This window comes from Erythrolamprus reginae, chromosome 1 (assembly GCF_031021105.1).
Source record: "Erythrolamprus reginae isolate rEryReg1 chromosome 1, rEryReg1.hap1, whole genome shotgun sequence".
Lineage (NCBI taxonomy): Eukaryota > Metazoa > Chordata > Lepidosauria > Squamata > Dipsadidae > Erythrolamprus > Erythrolamprus reginae.
Genome location: NC_091950.1, coordinates 83,054,390 through 83,077,116, shown reverse-complemented (window position 1 = coordinate 83,077,116; position 22,727 = coordinate 83,054,390). Strand labels below are relative to the sequence as shown.

The 22,727-nt window shown below is 39.5% G+C and overlaps 1 protein-coding gene across 2 annotated transcripts in view; it reads right to left on the bottom strand.

Moving 5' to 3' along the window:
• Positions 1 to 8,657: 8,657 nt before the first annotated feature.
• BUB1B (BUB1 mitotic checkpoint serine/threonine kinase B) overlaps positions 8,658 to 22,727 on the bottom strand; it is a 32,130-nt gene continuing 18,060 nt past the window's right edge. For both annotated transcript variants that reach the window (XM_070756674.1, XM_070756682.1), the window contains exons 17-23: positions 20,290 to 20,433; positions 18,688 to 18,797; positions 16,544 to 16,705; positions 16,202 to 16,344; positions 14,538 to 14,709; positions 14,248 to 14,354; positions 8,658 to 9,789 (exon numbers count right to left, since the gene is read on the bottom strand). In XM_070756674.1, the coding sequence (XP_070612775.1) occupies positions 9,606 to 9,789; positions 14,248 to 14,354; positions 14,538 to 14,709; positions 16,202 to 16,344; positions 16,544 to 16,705; positions 18,688 to 18,797; positions 20,290 to 20,433 (1,022 nt within the window). In that variant the 3' untranslated portion in view covers positions 8,658 to 9,605. The remainder of the gene's footprint in view (positions 9,790 to 14,247; positions 14,355 to 14,537; positions 14,710 to 16,201; positions 16,345 to 16,543; positions 16,706 to 18,687; positions 18,798 to 20,289; positions 20,434 to 22,727) is intronic.

Here is a 22,727-nt window from a genome sequence, read left to right as displayed (position 1 = left end):
TGTAATAACAGAATCAACCTTTCCAAATTTGACAGTGGTTCATTGCCAGGACTCCTCCTAGCCCACATTGTTTAATTTCTCAGCTAATCACAAATCGATAAAGCGTTGCATTTTCTAAACGTTGCCTGGTAATTTTGACCTTGTGGGAAGTTGCTATGGGAAAGGAGTTGATGTCATTAGCACAAAAAGCACTGAATTTACACATACAACAGGAACAGGGCTATTTATACAGAGAGCATTTTACCCCAGCCTCCCTCTTTCAGTGCTGTCATAGAGGGAAGAGCAGTGATTTTCCCCAGTCCTGACTGAGATGGATTGCTCTGGATTCACGCAGAGCAAAGGACAGAAGATTGTTGTGGGGTTCATTTAGCAAACTATTCAGGCATATTTATCTACTTAACTCTATGCTCTTCTAATAGTAACCTTGAAAGGTTCTACAACCTTTCCTTAAAGTGTGTAAGGCAGTGTTGTATCATCCAGTACTATTGACCATTCATACATCCACTACTTGTAGCTGTTTTCTTATGTCTTTACACATCTGATCCTGTGAACAAGTGTCAGGATGGAAGGGGGGAAAAGACTTGGGATTAAATAAAATAAAGGAGACTCCCAGTATGGATATTACAGTGTCTGAAATTCAAACTTTGGGGATAAATCTAATTCAGTCATTTGGATCTTTACACATAGTGATATGCTTTCTTCCAATATTCTTCCTGAGTAGTAAAGCTGGCATCAAGATGAAGATGAAGATGAAGATGTATGTATGTATGTATGTATGTATGTATGTATGTATGTATGTATTATTGTTGTTGTTGTTGTTGTTGTTATTATTATTATTATTATTATTATTATTATGTCAATACAACACAGCAAATGAGATCACTATGCTGGATTTCGTATTTCATCACCAGTCGGGTGTTTCCCAAGCACCTAGGACTGCGTGATGTAGGGGCGAATTATGTTTGCCGATCCCAGTAAAGTGGCCTTATAATAATAATAACAACAACAATAATAATAATAATAATAATAATAACAACAACAACAATAACAACAACAACAACAACAATAAACAATAGTTGTTGTTGTTATTATTATTATTATTATTATTATTATTATTATTATTTATTAGATTTGTATGCCGCCCCTCTCCGAAGACTCAGGGTGGCTCACAACAGCAAAAACAGTACAAATCCAATAATTAAAACAGTTTAAAACCCTTAATATAAAAAACAATCATATATCTCATACAAACGATACATAAAATGAAAACGACCCAGGGGACTCAATTTCCCCAAGCCTGACGACAGAGGTGGGTTTTAAGGAGTTTATGAAAGGCAAGGAGGGTGGGGGCAATCCTAATCTCCAGGGGAGATGATTCCAGAAGGTCGGAGCCACCACAGAGAAGGCTCTTCCCCTGGGTCTCGCCAGACAACATCGTTTCATCGACAGGACCCGGAGAAGGCCAACTCTGTGGGACCTAATCGATCGCTGGGATTCGTGTGGCAGAAGTCGGTCCCAAAGATATTCTGGTCCGATGCCATGAAGGGCTTTATAGGTCATAACCAACACTTTGAATTGTGACCGGAAACTGATCGACAACCAATGCATGTACGTATGTATGTATGTATGTAATTTGTATGCTGCCCAATCCCGAAGGACTCTGAGCAACTTACAACAATAAAAATACTATAAGAAACAGTTTAAACCCTGACCCTGTCCTTAGGACATGTCTTCAATTCCATCTCTGCATTGAGACAAGAAGAGTATGTCTGTAGAATATATTCTATCTATCTATCTATCTATCTATCTATCTATCTATCTATCTATCTATCTATCTATCTATCTATCATCCATCTATCTATGTATTCGATTTTTTTAATGCTGTCCTTCTCCTTAGACCCAGGGCAGCTTACAACATGTTAGCAATAGCACTTTTTAACAGAGCCAGCACATTGCCCCCACAATCCGGGTCCTCATTTTACCCACCTCGGAAGGATGGAAGGCTGAATGAATTTTACTTTGAACTTGGCAACATTGTTCAGAATTATATCTGGTGCTGAAAAGCTAAGAACTGCTTAATTTTGTTATTTGTTGTTGATCATATTCCCAAGATGGTGTCAGTTTTAAATGTACAAACACATTTTGCAAAGTCGGTGAGTAACCATTTGTTTCTTTCTCCTAGACTTCCCTGGAAAAGGTCTAGGCGCAACCTGAAATCATCTCAGAACCTGACATATCCTAATTTGTATGTCTGCAGTCTACTCCCATATTTCAACATACTAACTATACTGTATGTTAACACGGATTGTAGCTGGAATAGTAGGCACTTTCCTCTTCCCATTCCTTTCCTTAGGCTTCCCCTCCGCCCTGTTCTTCAGAATTTAAAAATTTACATAGCTAAAAGCCAACTTATTTGCCAAATATTCTACCACTAATGAATTACCTTTAAAATTTTAAGTTGGTATTGTTGTATCCTGTAATGGCTACCTTGTATCTCTGTAAATAGTTTGTTCCTCACTAAAGCGCTGTCTGAGCTGGAAATCAGGAAGTCGCTCCTGATTGGCTCAGATGCGCCCTGCCCTTGCTTTGGCGGGAACCGCAAATGTATAAAAGAAGCGGTTTCTCCCAAGCAGAGCAGACGGTACTAGCTGAAAGTCACTTACCTATTCTGAGCTGAATAAAAGTACCGTTCTCAACCAACCCTGCCTCTGGGTTTACCTCACTGGCGACGACGGACGAAAGAAACAACGCGTGCAACGTGAACAATCTCCAAATCGGCCGGGCTCCTGAGTTCTTCGACCCCGAAAAGAATTCCTGGGACGACTACCTAGCCAGCTTCGAGATTTTCCTCGAGGCAGCAGGAATACGGGACGCCGACGCCGATCGTAGACAGGCCATCTTCCTAAATTACTGCGGTCCAGAAATCCGCGCCCTTGCCCAGACTCTCACCGACCCGCTGCCGGCAAGATCCGTCGCTTGGGATGTCCTACAAGACAAGCTCGCGAGCCATTTCAAGCCAACAAAACCAGCCATGGTTTTCCGGCACCAGTTTTCTAGAATGGCATGCCTCTGCGTTTACCTCAGGTATAGAGATGTGGATCCTTTTGTAGTAGTTTCGTCCTTCAGAACTGAATCTGCCTTGAGTCTTATCACACTTTTGTTTAGCATTTGGCCCAGCAGCAGAACATGAACAGAATGGCATTTTTTGTAACCTAGTTTCATTTCATCCATGATCTGGTCTCTGAATTCCTGATACTGTATCAGTCAATACACTTTAGCAGTAGTTGACCAACACCCAGTGATGGACTGCTGTCCCCATGGGGGGGGCAGTGGGGGTAGTAGGTTTATGCGCTATTTATAGTTTTTTATTGTCCTTGATTTGATTTTGATTTTATTGGATTTGTATGCCGCCCCTCTCCGTAGACTCGGGGCGGCTAACAACAGTAGTAAACAGCATATGACAATCCAATATAAACAGTTAAAAACCCCTATTGTAAAACCAACATACATGCAGACATACCATGCATAAAATTGTAAAGGCCTAGGGGGAAAGAGTATCTCAATTCCCCCATGCCTGGCATCAGAGGTGGGTTTTAAGAAGCTTATGAAAGGGGTGGGAGCAATTCTAATCTCTGGGGGGAGTTGGTTCCAGAGGGCCGGGGCCGCCACAGAGAAGGCTCTTCCCCTGGGTCCTGCCAAGCGACATTGTTTAGTTGATGGGACCCGGAGAAGACCCACTCTGTGGGACCTAACTGGTCGCTGGGATTCGTGCAGCAGAAGGCGGTCCCTGAGATAATCTGTTCCGGTGCCATGAAGGGCTTTATAGGTCATAACCAACACTTTGAATTGTGACTGAAAACTGATCGGCAACCAGTGCAGACTGCGGAGTGTTGGTGTAACATGGGCATATTTGCTCCTTCCTTCTCTAGTACCTTAGTATGATCCTTAATTACTTTTAAAATGATTAAATAGTATGTTTTTTTACCCATAAGTGCTTTAATCATTTTAATCATTATCTAGAACTGAACTTTTATAGAAATTAACGAAAATTGAGCTGCTTGCCTAATCTCCCATAATTTGGGGAGTTGAAGTCCAAATATCTTCAAGTTGCCAAGGTTGGGAAACACTGCAGTAAAGTGTTTCCTAAATAATCTTACCTATGAGTCAGTAGATACTTGGTGTTATGCAGTTCTCTAGTGCTCACTGCCTACAGCTAAATTATAATTTTAACCTTAAGAAAAGAACGGTCTAGATAACTGGCAAAAAATATAACTGTCTCAAATCCGTCAAGAAGCTCAGGGATTTTTTCTATGATTTAGTGAGCAGCAGTGTGTATCAAACACAACAACTTAGTCAAAGGCTATTCTTGAATATTTATTAATAGGGGAATGGATATAAGACCAGAGACAGCTACGTAAACATTTTAAAACACGAACAGAACTTTTGTAGGTGTGAAACAATTTTTTAAATATATGATTCATGTTTTAAGGCAAATACATATTTTTTTAAAAAATTCCATTATTTGGTAATGATTGGGTCATAAGATGGGGAAAAAACAGAATCTTGCAGGCCTGCTAATCTATCCCTCTGGCCAAGGCAGGAGTCTTCATATCAGCTCTAACAAATGATTATCCAATCTTTACTTGAAAATCTTCAGTGATGGAGCACTGACCTCAGGAGGCAAGTTGTTCCACTGCTTAATAGTTCTGTGAGGAAATATTTCCAGGTTGTACACCTCTCTTTGATGAATTTTCATCCATTGCTTTGTGCAACCATTAGGTACTTTAGAGCAATATTTCCCAACCTTGGCAACTTGAAGATATTTGGACTTCAACTCCCAGAATTCCCCAGCAGGCGAATGCTGGCTGGGGAATTCTGGGAGTTGAAGTCCAAATATCTTCAAGTTGTCAAGGTTGGGAAACACTGCTTTAGAGCATTCGCTGGCTGGAGAATTCTGGGAGTTGAAGTCCAAATACTGTATCTTCAAGTTGCCAAGGTTCGGAAACACTGCTTTAGAGCATTTGCTGGCTGGGGAATTCTGGGAATTGAAGTCCAAATATCTTCAAGATGCCAAGGTTGACAAACACTGCTTTAGAGCATTCGCTGGCTGGGGAATTCTGGGAGTTGAAGTCCAAATATCTTCAAGTTGCCAAGGTTGGCAAACACTGCTCTAGAGAATAAAACGATGCCCTCGTCTCTTCAAGAATTGAAAGGCTGCTGTCATGTATCCCCTCAGTCTTCTCTTCATAAGGCTAAATATATTTAGCTCATTTAGTCATTCTTTACAGACTAGTCCATAGACCCTTTATCACATTTATAAAACATACATTAGATTTTAATCAGTTTGAGGCAAATGGTTTCATTTGCCACAGTAAATGAATCTATAGCACTTAAAAGAATTATGCACAGCACTACAGCAATTGGTTGAATGCCAGTAATAAACTAAATTTGTCTTTAGGTTATGTTGTGGTTCATCAGCTATCCTCCATAACTACTTATAGAGATGGATATTTTTTAAATAGTGTTTTCTTCTTCTAAAGTCTGTAAACATGTGCTTTGAAAAGAAACATACATTCATAATTTGTCACTGCATGAGGAGGAGAAAGAACCTCTAGGGCTTTTGAGCTAGTAAAGAATCTTTCATAAAACTTGTATGTAGTAGGATATATACTTACTCATGTAAATGAAATTATAGAGTTGGCTAGAATTTCTCTGTTGTGAGGCCGCACACAAGTAGAATAACTTGGAGGCATCCCCTGAGCCTCCACTGAAATCGTATCAGTTCTTCCTAGATATGTGTAGAGTACGTTTTGAATTTATTTAAGTGGTTGAATGCTGGAGATATGTTTTAATGTATTTTCCTATGCCGTCTATCAATGCATTCCTGTTTGTTAATAATGTTTTAAATCCCTTTGTAATCCATCCAGAATGCCAAGTAGAATCATGTGTTTATGGTTATGCATTCAGGTACATGTCCTGCTGAATCAGGCCAAGGCATATTTTAATCTAGGACACCAGTGCCAAATTCGCTACGTCACGTTGCCATCATGTGACGTTTTCCCCATTTGTAGAGCTGGGTGGGTGTGGCCTGCGTGTGACACATGCAACCAGTTTGAGACCCCTGGACTAGGACTTTGTTAGTGGCAGTGAAGGGCTACCAAAATTTTTACTACCACACTGCGGGCGTGGCCTATGCAAGACGTCTTGCATTTTCTTTCAACATCTTTCAGTGCAAATTGGGGGCTCTGGGGTGGAGCTCCATTTTTGCTACTCCACTGCATCCCCTCCCCATCTGGGCAGTAGCCCACCCCTAGTTAATGGTCAGATGCGGAAGGTTCTTGGTGAGCAAATGAAGCCATCTCCCTTTCCACCCATTATTCTTCTGGGACTGGTGCTAATAGTCCTTGACTTACATCCTTATTTGGTGACATTTGAACTTACACCACTGAAAAACGTGGCTTATGACCACTTTCCGCACAATCACTGCATCTCTGTGGTCGTATGATAGAAATTCAGATATTTGGTAACTGCTTCATATTTGTGATGTTTGTAGTGTCCCAGGGTCATGTGAATACCTTTTGTGATCTTCTGACCCCAATTTTTTTTTACAATTTCACTTTACAACTATGTAACTAATTTAATTGCAGTGATTCACTTAACAACTGTGGCAAGAATGTGTTAGAATATTCATGGCTGGGGGAGCCATGATAACAAGGTCAGTCAATTAATAGGCATAGCAACTAAGTCAGCCAATGAGAACTTAAACACATCCAAGTCTGTGCAGAAAATCAAAACTGAAATTTAAGCTAGTAGGCTAGGTGTAGCTCAGCCCACACCGTCTGACTGCTCTGAACCGAAAAGAACTATTCTCTCCTGCCTTATTTACTTGGAAAAACTACTTGTGGTATTGTATATATGTTATTATGTATATAAAGAAGTCAATGAATCCAGCTGAATCAGTTATCTGTGTGTGCTTCTGGATTTGATTTATGCAACAAACTCTGACAGAATTGTTGTAAAATGGGGCAAAACTCACATAACCCCGAGTCTACGGAGAGGGGCGGCATACAAATCTAACAAATAAATAAATAACAAATGTCTCACTTAGCAATAGAAATTTTGGAGACAATTGTACCCATAAGTCAAGGACTATCTGTATTTGAAGTATATTGCCCATGACCTGGAAATCATATTTCGTTCTCAAAACTAATAGCCCCTGCAAACCTGTCCCCCATGAAATTATCTTCTTGAAAGTAATTTAATTTAGTGGTCAACACAATATCTTGTGACAGTGAAGTTTAGGACTCTAGCTTTAAAAAAATCAGCTGAGAGATCATTGAGGTATATAAAATCACAGAAAGTCAGATATTTGTGCTCCAATTATATTGGTTGCACAGTTTTATACATTTTCTTTTCTACTTTGTTCAAATGTAGTGGCCAAGTGTGCACATTGTTTCAGACACAATATTTACCATATAAGGATCTTTTAAGTTACAGGTACCCTATATCGGTTATTGTATATGGGAACTTAGTGTTTTTTTTGCCCAAAATACATATTATACTTAATTAAATAGAACTGTATTGGTCATTTGGTTGGTGTTTAACCCAGAGCTTTCTAACATTTTCACAACATCCTTTTTCTAATCACCTTGCATAGATTGGTGTCATCGCCAAATCTAACCTGCTTACAGCTTATCCTAAGTCAAGGTAACTATCAACTGGCTAAGAAGCAGTTTATACATTTCAAGGACTCCATTTCCTACTTCTCTCCAGTAATAAAGCAGCCAGTATTTACATTTTTCCTTTAACCAATTAGCAATCCATAAAAGGACATGTCTTTATCAAATATTTTGAAAAACCAAGTGTACAATATTGAACACGTTCTTCTATATCCATAGATCTATATGGACACTCTACAAAGTTTGGTAAGATCTGTGCTAAACCAGAAAATGCAAAGCTATTTTTAAAAATATTGTTAAGTTATTCAATTCTTGGGCAACTTCGTAAATATTCTTATAGCAAGAAAATAATCTGCACTACTGGGATTATAATAATATGCACTGAGACCAGGGTCATTAACTACTATGAAAGGGAAAAGTGGACCACGGCCATCAATTCAGTTCACCACAGGAGAAATTCAGCTGTTGCAGAATAACTGTTGACATAAGATTGGCATGTTCTCTACTAGCATATTGCAGCTTCCATCTATGGTCAAATGTAGAAACATATCCTATAATTTTATACATACAGTATGACTTGTACAAATTACACACAATTTAGACTACAAATGAACTTAATATTTGAGAAATATATCAACGGCAATCAATGATCTAATGCTGTTACTGACGTCAAGACTGCTGTCCAAAGTAGAATTTTCTTCATGATCCAAATAGCAGCCATAGGCGGCAGAAGTGGAGGCAGTACTAATGCAGTTGCAGAGGAATAATTTCGCCTTCTCCCTTCCACTAAAATTAGGAAAATGCCAATTATGTAACTAACATCACATCAAAAATCTGGCATTTTGCCTCTTCAGGATTTTTTTAGTACAGTTTCCGAACATGTTCAGATACCAAACTTTGTTTAAAGAACCTAGCAATTCAAATAGCTGCAAAAACTAGAAATAGTGTCGTTTTTCATTCATCCAATAATTCTTCAAATTTTCATGGTGGCAACAAAACAGCTTTACTGAACAGTGGTTACACAGAAAGAAGACAAACAAGTAAGGGATTTACAACAATATGAAGATGAAAAAATTAAGATACTACAAAGCAGTCAATTCTGAACATTTATAGAGAAGCAAGCATAAAACATTGCCAATAGATAGCAACTGTACAGATTCTTAAGGCGTCAGCTAAGCTTCATTTGACAACCTATGAGTTAATGAGAAAAATGTTCCTATTGTTTACACATTTAGCAGGACCAAGATCAAGCATCAGCTTTCACTTCCCTTAGGTCTGTGATGGCTAACCTATGGCACACAAGCTGTTGTCCTAGCGTGCATGCTGATTTTTGGCTGGCCCCTCCTCTCCCAAGTGTGTCCACATGGCCCATTTTGGATGCCGTGTCATTACAGGGTTCACAGAAGCTCTGGGAGAGTGTTTTGGCCTCGGGAGGGGTGGGGAAGGCCATTTTCGCCCTCCCCAGGCTCCAAGAAAGCCTCTGGAGCGTGGGGAGGGCAAAAAATGAGCCTTCTGGGCCCACTAGAAGTTGGGAAACAGGCTGTTTCCTGTCTCCAGAGGGCCTCTGGAGGGAGGGGGGCAGGGGAGATAGTTTTTGCCCTCCCCAGGCTTCAAGGAAAGCTTCTGGAGCCTGGGAAGGGCGAAAAACGGGCCTACCGTTTCCAGCCTCCGGAGGCTTCAGGGAGGCCTGCTAGCGCTAAAATGGGGCACTGTGTGTGTTGCGTGCACAGGAATGTGGGGCAGGGCACTGTGTGTGAGGATGGGACACATTGCAGGCACTAAATTATGGATGTGGGCACATGTGCTAACGCACCCACACATTTTTGGCACTCGAGGTTAAAAAAGGTTTGCCATCACTGCCTTAGTTGGTAGACGGAAGTAAAAAAGTAGGGAAACATTAAGAGGGGCATTTTCTCTATGTCAGAATCATATCTCCAACATCAGCAAAGTCTTCCAGCTTTTTATGTAATCACAAATGTGTTTGGTGAAAGATCTATCAAAGGAACTGTTCAGAGCTTCTCTGAGATCTTGCAGAAGCAGCACAGTAGATTTCCCATTTGCATTCAGAATTTCATCAAAGAATGTATTCCACAAATTACCATCGGCGGACCTAAACAAGAAGAAAAAAAAACTTTTTTGAGAATATTCTGCATACTGCCACTTGCAGATTTCTTGTATAAATTTGTACTTTTCCAGTTGTCCTCGAATGCAGCCATGAAATTCTTACCTAGAGGCTGGAGACCTCGAGTTGATAACAGCTCTTTTTTATTGAAGAGTCAGGAGTGTTCAGCTCTAACAGACTTCAACTGAGAACAGCGGCAAAAGCCGCGTCTATTTATACTCTTAAAAAGTGCGGGGAAACCTTTTGACAGTTATTTGTTTTTGGCGGCAAGTCTATTTGACTTACCGTGTCTTAACCAATCAGCTTTTACATAGCATAGCAAGACATAACACCCCTCCCCTCATAGGTGGCAGATATCTGTCAATCATTTAGCCACGTTACATAGTCCTGTAATTTGATTGGAGGTTTGGATGGTCTCTGAGACCTGCGCAGTTCAGTTGCTGGAGAACTGTCCTCCTGTGAGGCTGGCTCCTGTGCTGCTCCATTTTTTAAGACTTTCTTGGCCTGTGGGCGTTGATGCAGCCTTACCATCGCCGGCAAAAGCCTTGTCTATTTATACTCTTAAAAAGTGCGGGAAAACCTTTCGACAGTTATGTTTTTGGCGGCAAGTCTATTTGACTTGCCGCGTCTTAACCAATCAGCGACCAGTTTTTACATAGCATAGCAAGACATAACAACTTTAATAATTTTATAAACCACATAATGAGACCTATGCGATCTCTAAATATAATGAAATATAAAGGATCTTTGAAAGCACTGAAAAAATTATATTTGTGGGTGTTATGCTTCTACTTATAAACAAAGATAAATTACAAGTACCGGTATAAGCAGTTCCTGCACACATGCAAATATTTCAATAGATATTCTGAACAGTCCAATCACCAGAAGTATCCTGCTTATATCTGCTTGAAAACTCATCATATGCTTTTCACTAGCCACTCAATGAAGCTGTTGATGCATATTCATCTATTTAAAGCTCACTCATAAAAATAAATGCTATAAAAAGGCAACCTTTTTTTAGAATGCAGCAGACAAATCTATCTACATTAAAACTGGGTAATTTAATTTGTCAAATATGAGTTGTTATGATGACTTATAGCCAGTAATGGGCAGCCAAAATTTTTACTGCCACACTGTGGGTGTGGCTTAATGGTCATGTGACTGGGTGGGAGTGGCTTGAACAATCATCATCTTTCAAGTGAACTGTTAAGTCCTCAACTTACAACCTTACCAGTGTCACTCGCTGGGGTGATAATTTAATAATAATAATAATAATAATAATAATAATAATAATAATAATAATAATAAATTAGATTTGTATGCCGCCCCTCTCCGAAGACTCGGGGTGGCTCACAACAATAATAAAAAACAATATTATAGCGAAACAAATCTAATATTAAAAAAGAAGCATATAAAACCCTATCATATTTAAAAACCAAACAACACATACATACCAAGAGCCTGGGGGAAAGGTGTCTCAACTCCCCCATGCCTGACGGTATAGATGGGTCTTGAGTAGTTTACGAAAGACAAGCAGGGTGGGGGCAGTTCTAATCTCCGGGGGGAGTTGATTCCAGGGGCCGCCACAGAGAAGGCTCTTCCCCTGGGGCCCGCCAAATGACATTGTTTAGTCGACGGGACCTGGAGAAGGCCAACTCTGTGGGACCTTATCGGTCGCTGGGATTCATGCGGTAGCAGGCGGTTCCGGAGGTACTCTGGTCCAATGCCATGTAGGGTTTCACATTTCCCACACTCTCCTTTCTGAGTTGCCCCCACCGCCTCAGGCTGGGTAGTTAGGCAAACAGGTGCTGCCAGAAGCATAAATGCTGCCAGCGCCACTTCCATCCACACCTTCTGCTTGCACCTCAGGTGGGAGGTGGTCGCATGAAACTGGATCGGAGCCAGGCAGGAGAGAGGGAAGCTTGTCTGAGGTCAGGAAGGAGGAAAGAGGAAAAAAGCAAGGAGCGCAGATGCAGCAGCAGCGAAAAAAAGGAGAGCTGAGCCGAGACCAGTAATCCAGGAAGTGACAGCCGCCGATCAGCTGGAGCTGCGCAAGCATCTTCATTTCCGCCGGTGGAACTGTGTTCCACCCTGTCCTGCCTGCTGCCCACCCCTACTTATAGCTCTAAGAAAGAAACCTATATGAAATAAAATTTTATACATCCCCTTGATTTCATACATGATAAAAAACAAGCATTCTAAAATAAAAGATATATAAAGGGACAATTTAATACACTGTAGATTAGAAAGGGTTCAGTAGGATAGTTCTTGATACAACTCATAGTGGCTTAAAAAGTCATCCAAGAAAGGCTAATACAGATACCCCAGATTTCATGAGACTAGTGATAAAAACTCAAGTAGAAATCAGACCAATTGTAATGATTCAATCAATCCCTTTTCTATCCTCTGCAGAACTGATGCTAATATACTTATATTATTCCACAAAATGCGTTAGATCAGAGTTCTCCAACCTTTCTGGCTTTGTGGACCAGTGGGGTGAACCAGATGGTTCTGTGTGAGTAGGTGTGTGAACGAGCAGCTCCATTTGCATGAGTGGAGGCACGCATGCCTGCTGCCTGCACAAATGGAGCATGTGCTTGTCTGCTACTCATGTAAGTGGGGATCCATGTACGTGCTCACTCGCCACTTACGTGGCAATTCCAAGGCCTGGTAATGGATCCCAGCCTGTGGGTTGAGGACCCCTGTGTTATCACAGATAATCCCCACTCGGTTAAAGACCTCGGTATACTAATAACAAAAGATTTAAGTGCCAACGCCCACTGCAACAACATAGCCAAGAAGACTTCAAGAGTTGTAAACCTAATCCTACGTAGCTTCTGCTCTGGCAATTTCACACTGCTTATCAGAGCTTACAAAACTTTTGCCAGACCTATCCTCGAATACAGCTCATCTGTTTGGAACCCATATCACATCTCAGACATTAACACCCTTGAAAATGTCCAAAGATACTTCACCAGAAGAGCCCTTCGCTCCTCCACTCGAAATAGAATACCCTACGAGACTAGACTTTCAATCCTGGGCCTAGAAAGCCTAGAACTAAGACGCCTTAAACATGATCTAAGTATTGCCCACAAGATCATATGCGGCAACATCCTGCCTGTCGGCGACTACTTCAACTTCAACCACAACAACACAAGAGCACACAACAGATTTAAACTTAATATTAACCGCTCCAAACTTGACTGTAAAAAATATGACTTCAGTAACCGAGTTGTCGAAGCATGGAACTCATTGCCGGACTCTGTAGTGTCATCCCCAAACCCCCAACACTTTACCCTTAGATTATCTACAGTTGACCTCTCCAGATTCCTAAGAGGTCAGTAAGGGGCGAGTACAAGTGCACTAGAGTGCCTTCCATCCCCTGTCCTATTGCTCTCCTATATCTCCTATACCTTTCTTCTATTCCTATATCTCTTCTTCTATTCTTTCATTGATATGTTCTATTACTATATCTTCTTTTCTATTCTTTCTTAGATATATTTTACTATGAGTATCTCCTCTATAACATTCATCATGTATTTTACTATGTGTGTCTGTCTGTCTGTCTGTCTGTCTGTCTGTCTGTCTGTCTGTCTATCTATCTATCTACCTATCTATCTATCCCCACTAAAACTCTCATTGTGTATTGGACAATATAAATAAATAAATAAATCCCTCAAAAACAGCCTGGTCAGCTTTGCAGTTAAATCCAATTATTTCCATTACCACCAGTTCTCCTATTTATCCATCATAAATCTCAAGATCAAATCTGTTTGCAATTCACTTTTCTAAACCACCTGCACTGTTTTTCTTGCACTCCATCCTCATTTAATTGTAATGTTCAGTTTTCTCTTCAGAGATCTTTCTCCTGGAAAGATACATATTCACATTCATCGTCCTCAAGGTTAAGAGCCTCAGCGGGACATTTGCAATTGGGAAAAGCAGCTGATTCAAATTACAGTTCTAATGGACATCATTTAAAAAATAGCCCATATATTACTGGTAGTTCTGTGAACATTTTTTTAAAGTTTAGGTTTTTTTTAAAAAAAAAATCTCTCAGATATAAATAAAAATATTATACTGTATATTATACAACTTGCAGAAAGGAAGGATTTATATTCCTTGCAGTCATAATGACCAGCTGTCTGCAAGAAATATAAATCCTTCCATTCTCCACTGTCCAGTCAGAACCGAAGAAGCTTCTTGGATGAGAAGTGAAACATCTTCAAAAGAAAAAAAAAACAAGAAATTCTGGATGCCTCCTGAAACAACACCTTTGAGTCACATTATACTTAAGTCCCAGAACCACACATAGTTGTCACAACTACTTAACTAATTAACATTCTGATTTAAATATCTCATTCCTTTCAGTTAATGGTATCATTTCTGTCATGGTGAATCTGGAATGGGAAACAAAAGGCAGTTTTTTAAATGCTAAAAACTTACTCAGATAAATCTCTATTAGTTTTCCATCTGTCTTCTTCCCAATGAACTTGAAGGGATTCCTCAAACAAAATCAAATGGGTAGTATTTGCAATGCCAAGCATGTCCACCTGCAATGATTGAAGGGTTTCCTGTGTTAATAATAATGACTTGTAATTTCATAATCTTGAATACTTCGAGTCATATTATGAAAAAAGTAATCTCTTTAGAAGCAGCTTGCTCCAAAAATATTACAATATCAACGCCAAATGTATTTCTTCTGGGGTTTTCTAGTAAGAAAAATTGTCTTTTACCTGATGTACTGGGGTGTTTTCATTCAAGATCTGCTGTCCAATCTGGGTCTGAGTTATTGGGAAGCTTTTCAGTGAATTCTCAGTTGGCTGTCGTTGTAAATCTAGGCTGTGAGAGAAGTCTACTATTTTCAGAATTTTGTTAGTCTTCTCCATGACAAATGGATTGTAAATTCTGAAAAAGAGCAGATTTGCAGGTTAATTTAATGGTTGAAGTATTTGCACATTGCCTGTCTTACTGCTTCCCTCTAGTGTTTGCACTAAGAATTTCCTTCATTCTTAACAAGTGTACCAGATGTAAAGGAAAAGCAAGGTTTTACCTTAATCAATTATCTGTGGATGGTGTGTATGCGTGTGCATGCATACACTTGTAGAGGTATTTTGTATTTGATGAAAACACTGACATAGGAAAATATGATTGAAAAAAAAATCAATGGGTGGCAGGTGAGGATAATAAAAGCAAGTAACTGGAAGGATGGGTGTATGGTATGCATGTGAAACCATACTAGCTGTTTTGAGTCAAAAAAGAGCCATCACATCAGTCTTGCTTCTCTTCTTGTTGCTTCTAAAAGATGAAGGATGATTGTCTGCAATGGAGACCCACTCTCTATTCATGAAAGCCAGCTATGTGATCTAAGTCGCATGGAAATCAGATACTTTAATTAGCAAAGAATATTTGTAGATTAAGGATTTTTTTTCTACTGAAGATTTAACCCTGCTGTGCTATTCGATAAAACTCCCTAATGTTATGTTCCCGGGTCTATTTGACCCGGACCGCAAATTGTTCATTTTAGGTACTTATATTTGGTCTTTCTGAAAGCTTTTTTCACTTGGAAACAAGTTTGAACATTTCTGCACAGATTGAAATGAAAATTGAAATGAAAAAAAATAATGCTTATTGGTTTATTTTGCTAATAAAATCCCCCCCCCCCTTTTGTGAAATAAATGCCTAATATATTAAAAATATTTGGGATTTATAGCCTAAAAAAAAATTAAAGTGAAAATGGTTGCAAGCAGCCGGGAGTGGGTGGGGGGTGGTATTTCTGATTTTAAAAAACCAATAAGCATCATTTCTTTCAGTTCATTTATATTTTTCTTATGTTCAGAAATGTTCAAACTACCAATCCCACACCAACTTTAGTAAAATTGATCACATTTTGCAAGCTAAACTATCTATAAATTGAAAAGAAGTTCACAAATAAAGGGGGGTCCTGCCTTTTATAATCAAAATAAAGCAATATACATAATTTTGTCAGTTCAATTTTCATATCATTGTGTGCAGAAATGTTCAGACTACTTTCCAAGTGAAATAAGTTTTCAAATTGACCAAACATAAGCACTTCAAATGAAGAATTTTCGGTCCGGGTCAGTACAAGTGTGACTTTTCTTTCAGCAAGAAAGAAACCCCCCAGCCTCCCCAAAAAAATTCTCATAGAGAGAACCCCTGAAATGATGAAAAGTCATGAAATTTCAAGTTTCAGATATGCAGGGAAATTTTTTTACAGGGTCTCAAACTTTGATTTCGGGTCTCAGAGACCCGAACAGCACAGCAGGGTTAATCTTCAACAAATGAAAAGTAAAGAAGAGACTAAGGTTACCATACTGGCCTGGGATATAGGCCACTGATTTCCATAGAGCATTGAGGTAAATAAACAAAAGCAGCCAACCTGTCTCCCAAGAATAATGTTTCCGGATTCAGATTCCCGTGGATTATTTCTGCTTTATGCAATTTTTCCACAATTTCTAGGAGATTGTCAACTATCAGCAGTACCACTTCTCGAGGGATAACTTTGTCATGCTGGATCATATCCTGTGGGATGGGAGAATAAAAACTAGGCATAAGCAAAATTTCTACCATTCTGATCCCAACTCAGTTAATTAAATTTTGGGAATATCATGCCTATATTTTCAATCCTGCTTTTTAAAAAACTCATATACCTTTCTTTTTATTTGGCATCAACTTCCATAATTTGTTCAACACCTATTCATTCAACAATGTACATACTGACCTGAACAGTGAGAAAGCGTATTGTCTCATGGAGAGTCACACAGCCATTGTGATATAAGTAACAAGTGCAGAATTGACTAAAATTCTGGTCAAATTCAGCACCTAGGCGCTCTTGGAGTACCAATAATATGTAGAAATCCCATGGCACAGGCTCAGAATGCACCTACAAAAGAACATTTACAACTATGACTTCCTAATATTCAAACTTCAACAGCTATGCTTATGCAAATGTGATTTTGTTATCTAATAATGTACAAATTATAGCTAATGTACACAACCCAGTTACTTGCTTGAGATAGCCAGTTGTATAAATTAGATAAACAAGAAAATAAATGGTGTGTTTATGTAGCAGATAAATTTGTGCCAATATGGTGGATCTCATTATAGCAATTGAAATAACATGCTTCTATTGCAGTCTGACCATGGAAAAGTATTCTATTATGATCATTGTTCTTCACTATCTTTAGAAAATCTGAAAACATTGCGTAATTCCACTTAAGTAATAGGGGTGGGATAAGCAATCAAAATTGTATTAGAGTGGCCCATATAATTCAGGAAAACTACATATAGATTGAATTTAAAAGAATTAGTTATTTAACATTTCATGCTGCTAGCAAAACATTCTTTGCAATTATGTGTTTTTCTGAACATAAGGGAATGCTCCATAGATAACATCTGGGACACATTTCAGGCAGACAGAACAAGTGGAAGTTTCATTCTGACTTGAACTCTTTCTCTTATGCTTCAGAATTAAAATACAATTTTATTTTACCATACTTTTCAATGAATGATTGGTTTTTTTTAACCCTGCTGTTCTGTTCGAAAAAACTCCCTAATCTTATGTTCCCGGGTCTATTTGACCCGGACTGCAAATTGATCATTTTAGGTACTTATATTTGGTCTTTTTGAAAGCTTTTTTCACCTGGAAACAAGTTTGAACATTTCTGCACACAATGGAATGAAAATTGAACTGAAAAAATTAATCCTTATTGGTTTATTTTGCACATAAATGTGCCTACCCACCCACCCGTTTTTGTGAATTTTTTTTTAGGTTTATTGATAATTTTGCCTGCAAAATCCATTCTATTTTACTAAAGATGGTGTGGGATTGGTAGCTTGAACCTTTCTGAACATAATGATATGAAAATTGAACTGAAAAAAAAAAGATCCTTATTGGTTTATTTTGCTCATAAATGGGCCCCCATGCTTATACTCAAATAGGCTTATACTCGAGTAGGCTTATACTCGAGTATAAAACAATATGGTCTTATATTCAAAAATAAACCAATAAGAATAATTTTTTTCTGTTCATTTCTATTTTTCTTATGTTTAGGATTGTTCAATTTAGTATATCAAAACTTTTGGGTTTATTGATAATTTTGCCTGCAAAATGCATTCTATTTTACTAAAGTTGGTGTGGGATAAAATAGAATGCATTTTGCAAGCAAAACTATCCATAAATTGAAAAAGAATTCACAAAAATGGGGAGGGGGGCATGCATTATATCAGCAAAATAAACTAATAAGATTTACTTTTTTCATTTCAATTTTCATATCATTGTGTGCAGAAATGTTCAGACTACTTTCCAAGTGAAAAAAGCTTTCAAAAAGACCAAACATAAGCACTGCAAATGAAGAGTTTTCGGTCTGGGTCAGGATGACCCGGGAACAGAAGAAGTGTGACTTTTTTTGCCCAGCAAAAACTAAGCCCCCCACCCCCCCAAAAAAATTCTCATAGAGAGAACCCCTGAAATGATGAAAAGTCATGAAATTTCAAGTTTCAGATATGCAGGGAAATTTTTTTACAGGGACTCAAACATGGCTTTCGGGTCACATACGACCCGAACAGAACAGCAGGGTTAAAAAAAAGCTGTTCTGCTTAAAAGATAGTAATAAAAATATTATTTTCTTATTTTCTACTTTCTTATGGTGACAATCTTTGTATTTTTAACTGTTGTCTGAATAGAGTACATTTTTGTTTTTAATTAGAAAGCAACCTTAGGAGTTTGGGTAACGTGTCATTTTAGAACAGAAGCTAGAGAACTGCATTGGAAATTAAGGTGACAAGTTGAAGGGCTTCATAAGTGTTTAATGATCGTAGGAGAGTATGAATGAGTTAAAGGAGAATCAAATTAAATAATTATACCTTTATTAAAAACGCAGTATCCTTATTTGTTATGTTAGTTGATACAGCAGAGAATATCTTGTCTCGCTCACTTATCAAATACTCTTTAGTAACATGATAAGTAGCATCTCCTGTTGAAAAAGAATTGTTTGCAAAAACAAATCATTACTAGAATATTTTGTACACCTACAAATAACATTTAGGTACAAGGACATTTAATTCTAAGAAACCTACACCTCTACACATCTCGAGTTGATATTGTTGTTTCTTTATTAATCTGTTGATTCATCTTGGGAAGATGAATCAATCGAATTTAATAGGATGTTTTAAATGGGACAAGATGAATAGCTGAATTCCTTGGCCAACTTTCTGTGATTTTCCTGTATCTTTCTCAAAATTAACTCAAGAGAAAATAGAAGCAATTGAAATTTATCAATTAGGTTCAGATAAACTATTCAGGGTTCACCAAATACCATGTTTTCCTGAATAGAAGACCCTGGTCTTATGTTTTTTTGAACCCCAAAATACGCGCTTGGCCTTATTTTGGGGGAGATCTTATTATTTTGGGCGCATGGAGCAACACAGGGCTCCTATCTTACCTGATTTCCAACTCTGTCTCCCTAACTCTAACCAAAGGAAATGGCAGGGACTGGCTGTACAAGCATTTAAATATTTTTTGGGAGATCTTATTTTCAGGGAAACATGGTACACTTCATCAAATTTGTTAAAAATCAGCATCTACATGGTAAGTTAAAACCAAGATAAAATAAAGTACAAAAACTCTAATACAATTCTAGCCTTATGTAGCAGACTAGACCTGGGTTCTACACTTTAATCCAAGGTCCAACTACTTTTCTGAAATTGAAAACAATCAGAACAAATCACTTTTCAATATTGCCTGAAGTAACTAAACCTAATCAAACCTTTTTTTATTGGCTCTCTGAAAATATAAGACTAGTCTGTTATTTAAAGGCCCTGGTACAGCCCACCTAGGATTAAATTTAGTAATTGACCTACTGGAACCAGACTTAAGCAGAGAGCATTTTAGCAAGGTTCATGTCACCCTCTTTGACCTTTAATCTCCCCAAGTTAACAAGAGTAAACAATTCCATTTCATACATTGTAAGGGGACTGCAAATGGGATGTGGGTTTACATGCTGCCCATGGCTTTTATTTATTTATTTATTTATTAAATTTGTATGCCGCCCCTCTCCGTAGACTCGGGGCAGCTCACAGCAGTAATAGAAAAACAATATACAATACAAATCTAATAATTAAAACTAAAAACCCATAATTTAAAAAAACTTGCACATAACATACCATACATAAACAATATAGGCCTGGGGAAGCTATCTCAGTTCCACCATGCCTGACAGCAGAGGTGGGTTTTAAGAAGTTTGCGAAAGCAAGGAGGGTGGGGGCAATCCTAATCTCCGGGGGGAGCTGGTTCCAGAGGGTTGGGGCCGCCACAGAGAAGGCTCTCCCCCTGGGTCCTGCCAGATGACATTTTTTAGTCGACAGGACCCGGAGAAGGCCAACCCTGTGGGACCTAACTGGTCGCTGGGATTCATGTGGCAGAACTCTCGATTTTCTTACTGAAACAGATTATACCACAAGCCTCACCTATATTAACTTCTTTTTCCAATTCTATCCAAGGCATAATCTCATCCTCCTGTTTAAAGTCAAGCGCCTCGCTCAAGAAATTTGGAAGAGGTTGCAAGAAGTGTTTGTGTTGTTCAGCATTCTGCAAACCCTCAGAAGAGATGTCTAAAAAAAGAAAACCCAAACCCATAATTTTTCAGATAACAATTCCATACCGCACAGTAATTTTCCTCTACAATAACTACACAGAAATTGAATATTGTTGTTCAAGTAAGCTTTGTCTCCCACTCAGGATATGTTTTATATTACCGATGTGTATTTTCTTGCCTTATACTTGATAACAGTGTCCAGCCTGGTCTGGTATTGTCACCATTAACAATACGTAATACAGCTTTGCATGAATCAAGAATCCAGTAAATTTTGGGACAGTGTCCCAGCACCCCTCAGCCCTCCAAGGACATGAAAGCGCTACGGGCAGCAAAGTCAAGTTGCTCGGGTCTAAAACTCAGGGACTGAAGCCACACCATTTGCTGCCTCTTATATGGCTCACAGACCATTCATGCTAAGAAACCTTCAGTTCCTGGTATATTGCTAATACAGTCTTCAATTACTAATTGAATCAATTAAAATGGAATGGAATAGAATAACTTTGTCACTTTGAATGAACACTAATCAATATACAGTGGTACCTCGGTTCTCGAATGCCTTGGTTGTCGTACATTTCGGATACCAAACAAAATTTTCAGCAAAAATTTCCTTCAGTATCTGAACAAAAATTCAGATACTGAACAGCCACAGAAAATTTTATTAATTTTATTAATTATCCGAAATGTTACCGCCGGGGACGCCTGCAATCCTGGCAGCTTCGGGGGGCTTCTTTCCTCAATGCTTCATCTTGCTACCTGTAGGCAGCTGCACCAACTTTCTCCTTCCCGGTGGCAGCAACGGCGACAGCTTCTCTTCGAGGAGCAACAGCGCTGGGAACGTCCCGTGATGAAGGGAAGCTGCCAGAGCCATCTCAGCAGTTGCCGCCGCTCCAGCAGCTTCCCTTCATTACGTGACGTTCACGGCGCTGTTGCTACTCGAAAGGAAGCCGTTGCCACCGCCGGGAAGGAGAAAGTTGGAGCAACTGCCTACAGGTAACAAGATGAAGCACTGAGGAAAGGAGCCCCCCGAAGCTGCCCGGATTGCAGCCACCCCCACCCTTCCTGCAGCTTGGAGAGTTTAGACTATAGAACTCCTCAGATTTTTTATCCCATAGGAAATAAAGAAAATAGATGTAATTGGTTCCCAGTGAGTCAACAGGGACTGGGAACCAATTAAATCCATTTCCATTATTTCCTATGGGATAAATTAATTCGGTACTCGACCAAATCGGTTCTCGACCACACTTCTGGAATGAATTGTGGTCGAGAACTGAGGTACGACTATACATTAAAATGAAATTTTGTTGCATAAAGCTCTCATGGGATCACAATGTTCAATATACACTGTCAAACAGAGGTTGGTGATAAAATACTGGCTTGCCACACTATCTCTACAAGGCCTGATGTTTATAGGAATTCTGGAGGGGTGATTTTCATGAGGGAGCAGATACAGCCCCAAAGCGTTCTTTCGAGGGTTCAAGGCCATCCCGTGCCCACCACCCAAGTGGAAGCGAAAGGAGGAGTTGCCACACTAGCACAACGTGACAGGTTTGTGGGTGGGGAGCAAGGAATGTGAATTTCCAACTGGATGGGAAGCTCAGATTTGGCTTTCCCAATGTAGGTGCCAGTATGGCTCTAGCAATAAATTGGAACTTTTGAGAAATACTTTGACTTGGACTCTTGATTTAAGTTTGGATGCTTGGAACCTTGACTACATAACCATAACAAAAGAAATAAATACAAAATTATTCATATACCCATATACAGTAGTACCTCTAGATACGAGTTTAATTCGTTCCAGAAGGGAGCTTGTATGTTGAACAACTCGTAACTGGAACAAATGTCTTTAGACTTTGTTTTTCCCCTCCAAGATAACCAGAAGCAAGGATTCTTGCGCCACCTAGTGGACGCTCAGCTCGTATCCCGAATTTGAGCTCGGGTCTCAAAAAGAAATTTCTCTCCCCTTGTGGCTCATATCTTGGAATACAGTGATCCCCCGGTTATTGCGTTCCCGACCATTGCGAACAGGCTAATTTGCGATTTTTAAACCCGGAAGTCAAAACACCATCTGCGCATGCGTGCCCTTTTTTTCTATGGGCACGCATGCGTAGATGGCGCCGGGCAGATCAGCTGCTGGGCGGCTTCCCTGGGTCTTCCCCCTCTTGCTGGCGGGAGGGCGAAGCCCCCCCAGCACCCGCTCGCCCGCCCGGCCACCCGCCGCTCGCCCTTCGCCCGGCCACCCGCCCTTCGCCCTGGAAGTTCACCAGGAGTCAGCGGAGAAGCCGCGCGCCTGTTTTAAAAGATCGGAGCCGG